The sequence below is a fragment of the Acromyrmex echinatior genome, chromosome 13 (genome assembly GCF_024713525.1).
Source record: "Acromyrmex echinatior isolate Ae372 chromosome 13, ASM2471352v2, whole genome shotgun sequence".
In the NCBI taxonomy this organism is placed as follows: domain Eukaryota; kingdom Metazoa; phylum Arthropoda; class Insecta; order Hymenoptera; family Formicidae; genus Acromyrmex; species Acromyrmex echinatior.
The window spans coordinates 5,399,332-5,414,072 of NC_141864.1; the positions used below are offsets into that span (position 1 = coordinate 5,399,332).

Genomic DNA, 14,741 nt, shown 5'->3' on the forward strand with positions numbered 1-14,741 from the left:
CCGGGTTAATGGCACGGAAAGTTCACAGGTAACACTCGCGCGCTGACTCGAAATATCGAATTCATCTTATCTGGTGTAAAAATGATAGGTCATTCAAAAATATGTGAGATCAATAAATCGCAAGCGACGTAGCGGCAGAACGATTTGAGAAAACTGTAGCAAAGATATTTGTTGGGAGCGATCTGTCAAATACGAATTCGTGAGATGTAATCTTAAAGCGCACCTCAAAATTTTCTCTTTTCTTCCAGAACCAAGAATCTATAGAAAAAGGAAAATTCAAGAAAAGATATATCTTTTTATGATCTATCAGATTTAAGAAAATTTGTCATCGATGAAATGCAATTTAATCGACAAAATGCAATTCTGTGACCAACTCAGAAAAAGTTAGTGCATTTCTACACTGAAAGAAAATGTACTAAATCTTAATAATTATTTGTTTGTACAGTATTAACTAAATATTTACTAAATATTTACAGTATTAATTAAATATTAACTGAATGTAAACATATATTGATTTCGTATAAAAATTATATATATATATATATATATATATATATATAATTTAACTATTATTTTTTAGTACAAGAATCATTGTGTGTGTGATTTAAGTATTATTTTTTTTATTAAATAAATATATATTTGTTGTAAGTAAATATTTAATTAGTACTATTTAAACAAATATTTATTAAAATTACTATATTTTTTCAGTGTATGTAAAGCACAATTTGCGGTAATTGTCAAATTGAATTATCTCAAAATGCATGTACATTGAAAAAAAAATAGCCTAAATGTAAATAAATATTTATTTGAACACTGTCAATTGAACCTTTACTTACAATAAATAAATATTTATTTACTAAAAAGAAGTGATTGTTAAATCAAATTAATGTTTTTTTTGTACCAAATAAATATCTCTTTATATTTAATAAATATTTAGTTGGTACTATTCAATTAAATATTTATTTAAATTTGGGATATTTTTTTACTTGTTCAAATTAGCGCAAGTGCCGCAAAATATGTGAAAAGTCTAAATTGCTTCTTTGCAACTGAAATAATTGTCATTTCTTTTCGCGTGCACTTTTCATCGCGAAGTTCTCCGTCTCTCGAGTTCATCGCACCGATTAAACGCCGGCAATTCGCGGAGATGGATGAAGAAAGTTGCGCGTATATCCGACCGCGTATATCCGAACGCGCAACAGTATCAAAACTTTATCAATGATGCCACGTTGGAACTCGCGGTATTGTACGCGGAGCATGCGTGACTTGCTCCGGCGATCGCGGCAAAGTGTAATTATTGATCACCGCATCGTCGCATACGAAAGCTCGTTTCTTTGCGGCCATGGTAACTTGATGACGCCAAGACTTCTTCGTGACATTCAGATGGGTCTCTCGAGAATTATCTCGACGGTTTGATCGGTATATTATATTGCGTTTCTAGCTCACATTCATTTCACGGTGTTCACCACTGCAGAGATATAAATATAATAGTAGAAGCCGCGCGAAACAATAAAAAATTTCTTTCACGATTTATTATGTTATGATGAAAGAATAAGATAAAAGGAAATAGTATGTCAAAAATATAGAATAAAACGCGCGTATAATAATAAATCTACAATTTATATAAGTTACAACTTAGCACTAAGTTTGTATAGAGAGTATAAAATGTAGTATAAATTAAATAATACCATTTCTAATCATGTTTCTTAAGCCAAATTTAAAATTTGGGTCAAAGGTCGCACATTTAAAAAATTCTGAAATTAATTGCTCTGAAAGAGAACTTCGTACCCTGAAGAGGAAAGTTAATAGAAGAAGAATCTGAATGTCTTTGATCTCTTGAGATCTGGAATTGCATTCTAGTGAAACTCACGTAGAAATCACTAGATTACGTAATTCTTTTTAAAAATGAAAAAGTTGCAGTAATCATCTTTCTTCCTGTTCAATTAAATAAATTTATCATTTTAATATACAATTATTTTATGCGCAATCATTTATTATATCTAAACATCAAAATCGAGAATGTAGAGTAATGTGAACGACGGAAATCCATTATCAACACTTTACCGTTCTAATTTACAATTTTATTGAATATTCATGAGACATCTCAGTATATTTTCCGGAATGTAATATAAAAATTGCAGAACAGGACGGTTCAAGAAGCATACAAAACGCTTTATGGCAATATTTTTACATCTTTAAACAGTTTTCATAGGATATTTCCAGCATGAAGGATAAGCTTTTTTTTTCCAGAACTACCATTTGCCTTATTCTATAAATTTTTAATCGCACGTAGTACCTTTAAGTACTATTGGGCATCCTTCCAATCTCATTATTATATATGTTTGAAAATCTTAAAGAAAGGTAATAAAATAAGCAAATAATTTTTTCAATGACATAACATTTTATACATATAAATTTAAAATAATTATATAAAAATATTTTGTTATGCTTCCTTTCATATTAATTCATTCATATTAATAATGAATATTATTGATAATAGATATTATAGTAATAAATCAAATAAATTAAAAATTGATATTATTAATACATTATTTTAATTATTTTTTTAGTTATATAGAATGAGATTTGCTATATTGCGAAATTTAAGTGCTTGCAATGCGCTTTGCATATTGACTAAATATTTTAAAAGATGAAAGATTAACGCGAAAATGTTTTAAGTGGAGAATTTTACTTACTTCTTTTTGCGCTGTGTGCTTGTAGATAGGCTGTGATAATATCGCACTGTTTATCACATTTGGCTGTGAGATAATCCTTTCGGCGCAGCTGTCGTATAAGCAATCCTCCTGTGTGAATGATGTGGTCATGTAAAGTCATAAGCAGAATCTGCAGTTCATCCGTTCCTGTGTAAAAAATTAGAGTTTTCAACAACTTTCTTTTTATTAAACACTAATTTTTTTTGCATACTTTTTCATTAACTGTAATGTCTACATAATGCTGGTAAAACAAACGTCAGTGATTTAAAATGTAACAACGAGAAGTCTGGTAACACTCTTGTTACGTTAGTTTCTGTTTCGCGCAATCACAAAGAACGTAAGCTTTAGTTTCTCTCGTCACTGTTTCATCTCATTAAAACGCGGTTAATTCATAGAAAGTCTTGAAAGCGCGAAAAAGCACAAAGGAACGTATATTACAGATGCATCAAGCGCTATACACATTATATCGCAGCAACTGGTTGCGAACTATTACATTTATAAAGCCAAAGGTTGTGCGGCTTCGAGAAATCTTTGAAGAATTATTTGCACGAATGACGACGATCTGAAGAATAATAATGGCATTATTAGAGAAGAACTGAAAGGAGAAATGCGCACAAACCATTTCGCTCTTTTTCTCCTTTTTTCATCGCGCACTACATTGGCGTTAATAATTGCAGAGTTGGAGAAAATAACGCGTTACTTGTAATGCCATTACCATTTTTGTTACTTTGTTTGGTAACGATCGTTATTTTTTTTTGCTGTAATAGTAACGATAACGTTGTTACATTTTTACAGTAACGATTACAAATTCAGAGCCATTACCTTTATCGTTACTTCAATCCTTTATTGTCTTTATTATTTACTATATATTCAACAGACTGCATGTTTTAATTTGCTGAAAATATTTTATAATAGAAATTTAAATATCAAAAAATGTTTTGTACTTTATTTCTTATAAGCACACTTTAGACAATTTATAATTCACGACTAAATTTATTTTTTACAAAAACGTGCACTGTGAAAAATAAAATAATGTTAATTTTAACTTATAGACGTATAGTGAACTTTCTGAGATATGTTAAAATTAACATGTTACATTTTTGTGTTAATTTTAACGTTTTTTGCATATCTCAGAAAATCCACTATACGTTTTTAAATTAAAATTAACTAAAATTAAATTTGATTTTTTATAGTGAATGAAGAAAATAACGAACTATTGTTTTTTATGTAACAATATCGGTAACGTTACTTTTATGAAGTAACGTTTCCAATGCTGAATAATCATATATATTGAATAATTTCTTTTGTACTAATGAATTATTTAAAGGATTATTATTTTGTAATAGAAACTTAATTGTTAAGAAAAACCGAAGGACTTGTTGCAATGGACTGACCTACATATTTATGTAGCCAAATATGTGACATTGGTAAAAATATGTATATGAATAAGTGCCATATCACCTATTTGTTCCAAAATTTAGCTAATTCACTAGCTGTTATCTCTACTTTATTTATGCAGTGATATTTTTTCTATCACTTAGTGATGTAACTATCTAATGCAGAGAAATTTTATTCTTTTCATAATATTTCTCTTATTCACGATTTACAACCCATAGTAAACTTTTCATGTATGTGCTAAAAGCACATAGTAGTATATGCAAATAAATATATTTTATCTATCACTTTCGAGTTTATTATCTCTGCCTTTACAAAATGTAGGTTAGCCCGTTGCAATAAGCCATTCAACTTGTTCGCTCGTAACTAATTTAACTGAAATCTGATCTGTTTGTTATCCTTTTATAGTAAATATAAGTCGAGTGAAGGCTCTTTCAATCACAGGCTTTTTCGATAAAAATTCAAAAGGCAAAACTACCTCCTTTATTCTGAAATATACACAATAACGAGATGTTTTGAAAGACTTGCAGTTTTCAGAATGAAAAGATTCGGTGAACTTTTAAATATTATCAAAGTAATTTATCAACGATTGCATAAGAGGAAGTCATTAGATCTTTGTTGTTCTTTTACAAAAGATACTTTGTAAAGAATGACATTTATTATTTACAAAAGCTACGTAAACAAGCAAGACCTCTGCAATTATATTTTTCATATTAAATTAAAAGGATATACGAGAAACGATACGGAGCTTGTTTTTTTACTATATTATATGTTTTAATTTTATTTTGATTTTATTGTAAAGAAACATTTATTCCACTTTGTTTACGCATTGCTGGCAACAATAGATCGTTACCTATTACCGGAGCTTTCAATCGTCGAGATAGATATGAGCTTTCATATGCGACTGTTTTTCTGTGACGTTTACGTATTCATATCGAATTGTCTTACTTTTCAAAAGCAAACGGGTTTTCTGTAGATATTGATGTTGCGGTCGCGTTTTCAAGGATGATGCCGTAGAATCGCTTTCCGAACGTCCTCTGTCACCCATCGGTATTCCGTAAATATCTAGCAACAGTTGATCCACCAGCGAGGTAATTACGATTTCTTTCTGCAATGATGAACAGTGCAGGGGTGGCGGGTATACCTAAAATATATTAAGCAATATGTTTAGAATTTTTTTCTAAAAAAGAAGAATATTATAATATAAAATGATAATAAAAATTTATAATTAAATTCAGAAAAACTGAAAGAAGATTAGTTTGTTTATTTTATTTAGTCTTCTTTATTTTATCTTCTCAGTTACTTCTGTTAGCTTTTATTAAAGTTGCAGTGTTAAGTTTATTACAAGTATATCTTAAATTTAGCGTCAACATGGAAAATATAATTTGGTTGAAGTATTAAATTTAGTATATACAAATTATATATATATATATATATATATATATATATATATATATAAAATTTTGTTGAATAGTCAAAATAAATAGAAATCTCAAATATTATGATGAGCATAAATTAAAGCATTATCTGATATCACCGTCTATGTTACGAAACGAGATTGTAGAGAGCAAATGAAAGAAGATATTTGATTAAAATATATGATTTTTAAGTAAGTGAGTTTCTCTTAACAAATATTGTACTAACAGATAAAACTCTGGAGATTTCTAAAGAAAATTAATTCCGAATTGACATATATTCTAACTTTTATGACTTCATACGTTAATACTTTAAGTCAACATTATTAAATGAAACAAGTAGACTTCATCAGATTGTCATTCATCTTTTTATGTCATTAACTGGAAAATTCTCTTGATGGAGATCGATAAATCTCGAGTTTTATTATACGAATTTTACCTTAGGTCGCTTGATGACTTCATAATCCTTATAATTACGTGCAATTATGCTCGGCTCATCTCCCATCGACTTAGAGCGCTTTTGCCAGCGCGAGTTCTCGACACCGGCGCCTTCAGTTGATCGTTTGCTATTCATTTCCATGAAATTTGGTCCGTCCAGTGTCTGCTGTATCAAATTCCGCTTTTGCTTTTTACATCCCGACGGAAATGGATAGCTTTCTGTCCGATAAACGAGATCCTGCATCTGGGTGATGTAGACATCGCCGAACACCCGTTCATTTTCTACCGCGACACATTTCACGCGGTAAGTAATTTCCATGTGCTTTTTCAGCGGCATCACGTTGTAGCTCATGATCGTCGTTGAAAACACGCGTTCTTCATGTATGTACGTTGGTTCCACCGATCGCTACCACCGTATCCGATTCTCAAGTTTTCCGCATTGCACCGTTCACTATCACATCGACGAACTTCGCCCGCGTTGTATAACGTACCATAAAGCGCGTTCGATCAATCTCCAGTTACAACTGTCTTTGTCGTCGTATTTCCCATATGTTCGACTCATGTAACATGAAAACGGCTTGCAGGAGCATACTAAATGTGGCATTTATTGATATGCTTCTGTATTTATTCGTTTATTTATAACAGCAACTTAGATTATAACTACTCTCTAAAACTCTTAGTTTATTTTCACAATATGTGGTTACCTAAAGATTAAAGGTTACCAAAGTCTCATCAATGATATTCATTCATGATGATCATTTCTTTAGGTAATCATAAATTGTGAAAACAGGGCTTAGAATAATTCTCACTCTCTGAAGAGTGAAATCTCACTCTTAAAGATTGAAAATTGAGTCACTCTTTTTTTAAGATTGACTTAATTTTTATTCTTTAGAGTGAAATTCCAATTCAAAGAATTTAGAGAATAGATACATTGTTTTATTTGTCGAGAATTTTAAAGTTTTCGTTTTTATTCTGTGCATGAAATTCAGACGTTCATATTTGAAAAAAATCTGTCGTAATTTAGTGATAAGTTAAATCAAGCGTTACACTTCACTGTTAAAAAAAAAGAATGACTTTTAATCGAATGGAACGAGACTAATCATTTTCTATAGTTTTTTGGATGCCGATTAAAAATCTGTTTTCCATTACTTCATTATATCAAAATACAAATTTTAAGAAATTTCCCTGACAGTAAGCAAGAAACATATTGAAACATTATAGCAACATTCAACGCAATTACAATGTTGCTGGAATGTTCCAAAAGTTTCTTACTTATTGCTATGCTTTGCAAAAAAGAGCTATTTTATCAATCATAATTATGACATGTGACAAAAAGTTTTATTGCAATCAAAATTAAGTATTGAGATTTCCAACCCTTAAAAGAATTTTTTAAATTATAGCTATGATTAATGAAATACTTATGATTAAATTTGTCTATTGCGGAAGAACTGTGAATTATGTCATTGATAATTTATTGAGTTCTGTTTATTTAAACTTAAATTATTTTTTAGACCGCTAAATATCGACGTCAAAATTATTAAATAGTATATTCAAAATATTAGCTTTATAGACAAATAAATATATAGACATAATATGTATAGACATTAAAACTTAAAAAATATTCAGAAATTGCGAAAATTTATAGCTTTTATGATATTAAATTTGTCAATTTTTTTGAGGGCTGAAAATCCTAACAATATACTTTACTTTTATTGCAATGAAATTTCTTCAGCATATATGTCGTTACAAATATGACAAAATACTTAAAAATTGTCCTTTTCAAAATACTAGAAATCGTCCTTCAATTGTAAATTTCACAAATCTGTGACATAATAAAGCAATATAAAAATAACTAGTTTAAGTGTTTTTTTTGTCAGTGTTAATCAAAATCTTTCTATACAAATGAGAGTTATTATACAATATTTTTCTATATTGTAAAATTTATGAGACGCGAAACTTTATATATTTGATAGATCATGGTTAATAACAAAAATATTTATTAAAAATATTGTTACAAGCTGCAGATGCAACTGAGTAAACTGATGAATAACCTTGAAATTAATTGCAGGATACAAAAGCATTGATAAATGATAACCTTCTTCGTATACGTCATTAGTTATATCTAATTATATAATATTTATCTCTATTTTCCTCATTATTTTATCGTGGATATATTTAAATGAATATAATAATAATAATAATAATAATTTTATTGCGTTAAAGTCATAAATGAGTATAAGACAAATGAAACATTAAAATTAAAAATTTATGCATTTATTAAAAATTAATTTATAGACATATAATTGCTACTGATAAGATTTGTGTATTCAAAAGATTATCCACATACCAAGAAAATATTAATTTGTATTAGTCCTTTCGCAATCTCTGCTTATATCTGTTTAAAAATGTGACACTGTGTTTATAATTCGCACTGTATTTATCAACGCGCAATTTTCACTTCACTATAAGTATACAAATTATCTTTAACAAACTCAGATATCCTTTGTAGTTAAAAAATTTTACATTCATTTTATTTTAAGATAATTGATATTAGCAAACATTTTGTAAAACTGCAATTTTGGAAAACTATGCATAAACGCGATTATTTTTAAGTTTCTTTTTTTAATTTCTTGAATATAACGTACATCTTATCGTGAGTTAGTAATTCCTTTCTGGTAGCCAGACCGCAACTGGAAGTGTCGGTGATAATAATCGTTTCATTAAGTCTATACCTACATGCGTGTTGTCACTCGGCTTAGTTAATGGAAGTGGAACTGAAAAATGGACATGTCTTTATCTGTACATTCATTTGCATTTCGTAAACAATATGTATAACCGTAGCGTATAAATTAAACATTCTTGGTGCTTTTCAGAGAGAAAGATAAACATTTCTTTGATATAAAAAAACATATTATTTTGTTTTGCAAATATATGAAATGTTTATTTCATGAATATAACATCGAATCATGATTTCTTGTTTTATGTTTATTTTTATGTTTATTTTTTATATTTATTGTATGTAAAACTATTGAAGAAAAAATTATACAATATTTGATAAAAATTTGAAAAATTATACAGATAGTTGCGATTTGTCTTTTTTTTTAAGAAACGAAAATCTTTACATTTATAATTTTATATATAATATGAACAATATGTGTAAATTAATTTAAGACAATACTAAATTTATATATTATCAATACTATGTTTATATATTAGTAAATTATTAGAAAAATAAATCTATCGCACAGTTAACTGATATTTACTTTTTAAAAAATAACATTGTTCGTAATCAATTTTAAGCAAAGTTAGTAGAGTATAGATCATTTATTTTCTTTGCGAAGAGAGAAAATTATTTATATATTATCACACTCTGCCTTGCTTACAATTGTTTACCATATTTTACCACTGTTGTCCTCCAAATGGTTCGACAAACCATTTCTATTATCAGTGTATGCGATAATATAACTAGCACAATATATAGTGCAAACTCTGTTTAAATGTAAAATACAGTCCAGTTGCCATAGTCATTCACTTAGGTAAGTCTGTTGACCCTAATCTGAAAACTGTTAGAAGGGGCCCGTATCTGGTTCTGTACATGTGCATAAATTTCCATTTCCGTACTTGAAACTTGGGTGCATGTGAGAGGCCATAATGCGTAAAGAACTTCGTAATTATATTACACAACGCATAAAAAATTGTCATAGAACTTATAGAATACAATTGATACAAATTTTATATAAATTCATTTTTTTCACTTCCAATATCAGAATTATTAAACAAGAGTTAAGCACTCTTTATAATTATATTGCATTATATATACAAATAATGTAAATAGAAATATTTATGTGGAAATTTAAAGAAAGAGAGAATGAGAGAGATCTATTAATAAATTATTGTATTATTTTATCATGTTGAATTCTCATCTACAATTAAATAATGCATTGGATATAAATACATATTATTTGCATATATATCTTTATATTTATATGTCGTGGATAATTAGTATTATAGCGTTATTAGTAGTATACGTATATTGTCTTGCTTTAATTTATTAGCTACAACAACAGCTGATAATAATTATTGTTATATAACACCCTAACAATTTATTACATATAACAGTAATTCGCAATTTGCGTCATCGGCTAATTTTATGATTAAATCGATTAAATTGAAATGTAATATTTACGAAATGTAAATAAGTAAAATCTTGTAATTTACCTCAGTATATTATATCTTTCGTACATTTATGTTTAATCGATCGCGTATGTAATAATGTCGTTTCTATAGTAACCGAGTAATCATGGCTGTTTTCTAGAAGTGAATTCAAACGCAAGGGTGTTACTAATATTGAAGTGTTTTTGCAATAAATTAAATTGCACGATATTAAGTTAACATAAATAAAAAATGGTCGGTATACCGTGCTCTTGTGCTGACGAAAAGCTTTCGGATTACGAGGACGACAAATTGTGCGCGCTTGGTCCACGTACAAAAGATGTTTACCGAACCTATAATCTTCCATCAAGATTCATATATCCAAGTGAGTTGTTTGGAATATACTAGATACTGATATTTGTTGTATGATATTTCATCTCGAGTTAAATTCTCTAACAAAATAAGATAATTGAAAAAACATTTACTATACAAATGTGTAGAAACAACTGAATTTCGTTTTTCTCGGACGTAATTCAATGCGATTTACGTATTACCGCTTTCAAACTCAATATTGCAAATTCAACTGCGTAATATGATGCCCCGCTGGCTCTTTTTTCAATTACACTGCTACGTAAATCTGATATTTTTTTCATGCTTTTTAGATATCTCACGGGTACATTTTTAAAGTTTCCTATGTTATCTATATAAATATAATAAAAGAATAAAAAAGCTGCGCATAAATATCATGAATGAATTACATTAAAACACGGCAATGTGTCATGTAATATAAAAAATAATTTCATTAAAATTTCATTAAATAAATGTATGAGAAACAAGCTGAGTTGCCAAAGGCAAGATTATTTTTTAATATAAATAATGGATAAAGTTAGTTGCAGATACAAAAAGATAATACGTTGCTTAACTGTATATTCTGGTTCAGAAGTCGCAAGTAGCTATAGCATGATAATATTCAGCTATTAATAAGCTGGCGAAGCCGATCACTGCACTCGTTGAATCTTATCTGCCCACAAGCATTTTTATATATTTCCCAATGAAATTCCCTTTACAAGTAACTCGTCGCGAATCGTATAATATATGTGGACCGAGCGGCGCCTCAATTTTTTATCGCCGCATGTTGTATAAAGTGTGAGATCCTGATATAGTCTTGTTATTCGTCACTGATAATTCCTCATAGTTTTCCGGTATGCAATCATATCGTCTACTTGCAAAGTGTAGAAAATAAATGATTTCTAATCATTAATTTATATAACACCGAGAATTTTTTGGAGAAACATTTTTGCTGGAATGATTGTGCAATATGGTTTTTACTTTTATTATTTTATTTAATTAAATTGATGATATATTTTAGGTTTAGGTTTTATGAATGTTTTTTCGATCCACGAATAATCGACATACAATTTAAATAACTAAAAGATATATTTAAAATTTACATATAAATTTATTTAAAAATATTATATCAAAATTTAAATCGTATTTGACTTTTTTGATTTGATTCATTATTGAACTTATTATAGTGCGGCAAATTATCTTATTATTTTATAAAAATGTTATTTTAAGTTTATTATTATTTTTAGTTATTAAAATATGATTTTATGCATATACACGAATGCATATACATGTGCACAATAGATTCAACATATTCTCGTACCTGCAGTTACAATTAAAGGACATACTGGTTTAAATAATACGAGAAATATTTATGTACATATTATGTTATTGATCATATTTAATTTCAAAAAGCCATTTAAATTTTATTCATGTAGTAAAGCTTGCTTATTGTTAGCCGGAAATTAATTGGCACAGTTGAAAAATGTTAAATTTTCACATATCCTAAACAGTCTAATCAAATTTTTGTGTTAATTTAATATAAGATGAATGTATTAGGAAATAACACAAATATTATGTAAAAAATTAACACAAAAATGTAAAACTGATACAATTTAATCATATTTTTTTATAAAAATTAATACTAGACATAATTTATACCATGTTAACTTGACGTGTCTCAATAAATTTAACATTTTATAATTATATATTAAATTAACACATTTCATTCATTTATTTTAGAATTTATCTTTTAAAAGATATTATTTTTATGTTATTTATTTATTTATTCATAAATTGTGTTATTTCAACACTAAAAAATATTGAATATTAATTTAAAATTTTTAAATAACAATTACATTATGTTTAATCATATTGTATTAAATTAATATTTCAATATATTAACAATTCGACACAAAATTTTAACGAAGACTTGCGGACCGTCTCTAACAAATACGAAATGTTTTATCAAAGCAAAATGAAAAACGAGAACTATTAAAAGATAATATTATCCATCGATTTGTGGGGCTCCTATAATTTATAAATTAATTATGAAGTCCAAGATAACACGATATAATGTCGTAGTAGATATGCGTGTAATAACTTATCACTGATATATATGTATATATTCGCGCGTAATAATATCTCGCAAATATCTTGTGTACGCGAAGAAACTTTGACGCGTACGAAGTTAGTGCACAATCAGCCTCCGAGCACACCATGTGCTTCCTTCTTCTCATTTATCTCCTCTTATTGGGTAACGTTGCGGATGTTTTCACGGAGGACGCCGACTGTCAGGTTTACAACCACCTGTATGTCTGTTTGGAGAACAGCAGTTTTCTTCACAGCGTCGCTTTCGAGGACGTCAACGCTGTTCAGACGATTGAGGATATCGAATTACATCTGGAGAATCTCGGGATCGTTAACATCACCAGGAACGCCTTCATCGAGGTCAGCAACTCGTCCGCTCTCTATGTCCGCGATAATCGGCTATCAAGTATCAACCGGCATTACTTCGACGCTCTCGATCAGCTCACCTATTTAGACCTGAAAAATAATACGATCATCAACGTAGAAGATGGTGCTTTCGTAAGTTTGTATAATCTGGAGACTCTGCTGCTGGATTACAACAACATCTCGGACTTGCGACCTGGCGTGTGGAAGGGTCTCTCGGAGTTGCACGAGCTCTACATCACCAACAACCGGCTTACATTGAGGAGGAACATGTTCAAGGGACTCAGACAACTCGAAACGCTGGTCCTGGATTCGAATGACATACCGGAGATACCGATCGGCACGTTCAATGGGCTATCTCATATAGACCTTCTCTATCTGTCGCGCAACAAGATCTCGACTTTGCACCCCGATGTGTTCCGCGGTCTCAGCGAGATAAACGAGCTTGACTTAGGTAGGAATCGACTGAGAACAATTCCTGCCAATGTCTTTCGGTACATGAAGTCACTGAACTCGCTCTGGCTGAACGGCAATCAGTTGACAGTGTTGAAGTCCGACACCTTTCAGGGTCTAGATAATTTACTGTTTCTTTTCTTGAACAACAACGACCTCCGTTATGTGGACATGGCAGCATTCGTGCGAATGAGAAACGTAACTGTGGATCCTGGCTTCAAAGTACGCGGCTCGTTAGTGGACGACTTTGGAAAAGTTCACGGTCAATATCAGTGCAATAGCGTAGCTTATCAGATACCATACGACTGTACAGAGATTGATTCATAGATTCCAGGAACCGGTTAGAGCTTGTAAGCGAGATGTTTTTGTATTCATAAATATATGGTCCGAGAAAACTGAAAATATTATATTATATTACATAACAGTGATATACACACAAAAAAAAACAGTATTTTTATTTTCAAAAATCTATAAAAAGATTTAAGCCCGAATATATATCAACATGATTATGACTCTTAATTATAAAAATCTACAGGGATAATAATTTAAATGTATTTTATTTTAATTAATAATAATATTAAATTAACTGAGAAATTCAACACATAATAAAAAAATAAGTGAAAAAAGCCACATTGGATCAAGGCGGATCTAATACTCTAATCGGTGCGTAGTTTATTTGAAATGAAAATTGTAACATTCATAAAAAAATTTTATAAGGCACCAAGACGCACTTTGAACATGACCGAATGTGGCCTTCTTTGCTTATTTGTATTGAACATTTTATTTGATAAAATGTTCTTTTTCGAATATGCATGCATAAATATTATGGAAAATGATGTACTGTCTATTATTTATTAATCATTAACGATTTTTGATATTTTTCAGAAATTTTTAAAGGTTACGGTCAAGAGAATCCTTCTCATCCTTGTTACTGGAGAACTTCTATGGATTATGGCTGGTACGCACCGACAATTCACACAGTGCCGACGTTTTATTATCCCCAGAACCATTCTTTCAGCGCCGAACTCGGTCGCGCCGGGATGTATCGGAATTGTTCTCTCAATACAGATCTCGACAAGTCGTTATTTTAAATTCTATGTCATGTGATTTGTTTATCTATCTTTAATATGTATGTGTGATGATAATAATTATAAAATATGTAGTACACGATTTAAATATTAATCAATGTTTTTGTTTTCTTTATGCGTACACTATTTTATCTTTTTTATTTTTGTAGAAATTATTAGCTAACATGTGTATTCATTCCTTTAGACTCGTATATAAAAATAAAAATTGATTAATGCTAATAACATTCAAGTTTATCTTTGTACGTAACTCTTTTTAACTATTCAGGAATTTTGTATATATTATAAAAATA

General features: G+C 29.4%; 3 protein-coding genes across 6 annotated transcripts in view; 2 read left to right on the forward strand and 1 right to left on the reverse strand.

Moving 5' to 3' along the window:
* Window positions 1–9,955, reverse strand: part of LOC105150871 (uncharacterized) — a 33,795-nt gene extending 23,840 nt beyond the window's left edge. The window contains exons 1-4 of one of the 2 annotated variants that reach the window (XM_087412834.1): window positions 8,307–9,955; window positions 5,961–6,550; window positions 5,055–5,250; window positions 2,694–2,858 (exon numbers count right to left, since the gene is read on the reverse strand). In XM_087412834.1, the coding sequence (XP_087268960.1) occupies window positions 2,694–2,858; window positions 5,055–5,250; window positions 5,961–6,311 (712 nt within the window). In that variant the 5' untranslated portion in view covers window positions 6,312–6,550; window positions 8,307–9,955. Of the gene's footprint in view, window positions 1–2,693; window positions 2,859–5,054; window positions 5,251–5,960 lie in introns of both variants that reach the window. The other variant, XM_011064230.2, reaches the window with a different exon arrangement.
* The window catches only part of Timp (Tissue inhibitor of metalloproteases), a 163,389-nt gene that overhangs the window by 93,814 nt on the left and 54,834 nt on the right, over window positions 1–14,741 (forward strand). The window lies entirely within an intron of this gene.
* LOC105150870 (uncharacterized) lies at window positions 12,593–14,335 on the forward strand. Its single transcript, XM_011064229.2, has 2 exons — window positions 12,593–13,713; window positions 14,249–14,335. Exon 1 carries the CDS (start codon window positions 12,677–12,679, stop codon window positions 13,688–13,690), a length of 1,014 nt encoding a protein of 337 aa, XP_011062531.1. The 5' UTR covers window positions 12,593–12,676; the 3' UTR covers window positions 13,691–13,713; window positions 14,249–14,335.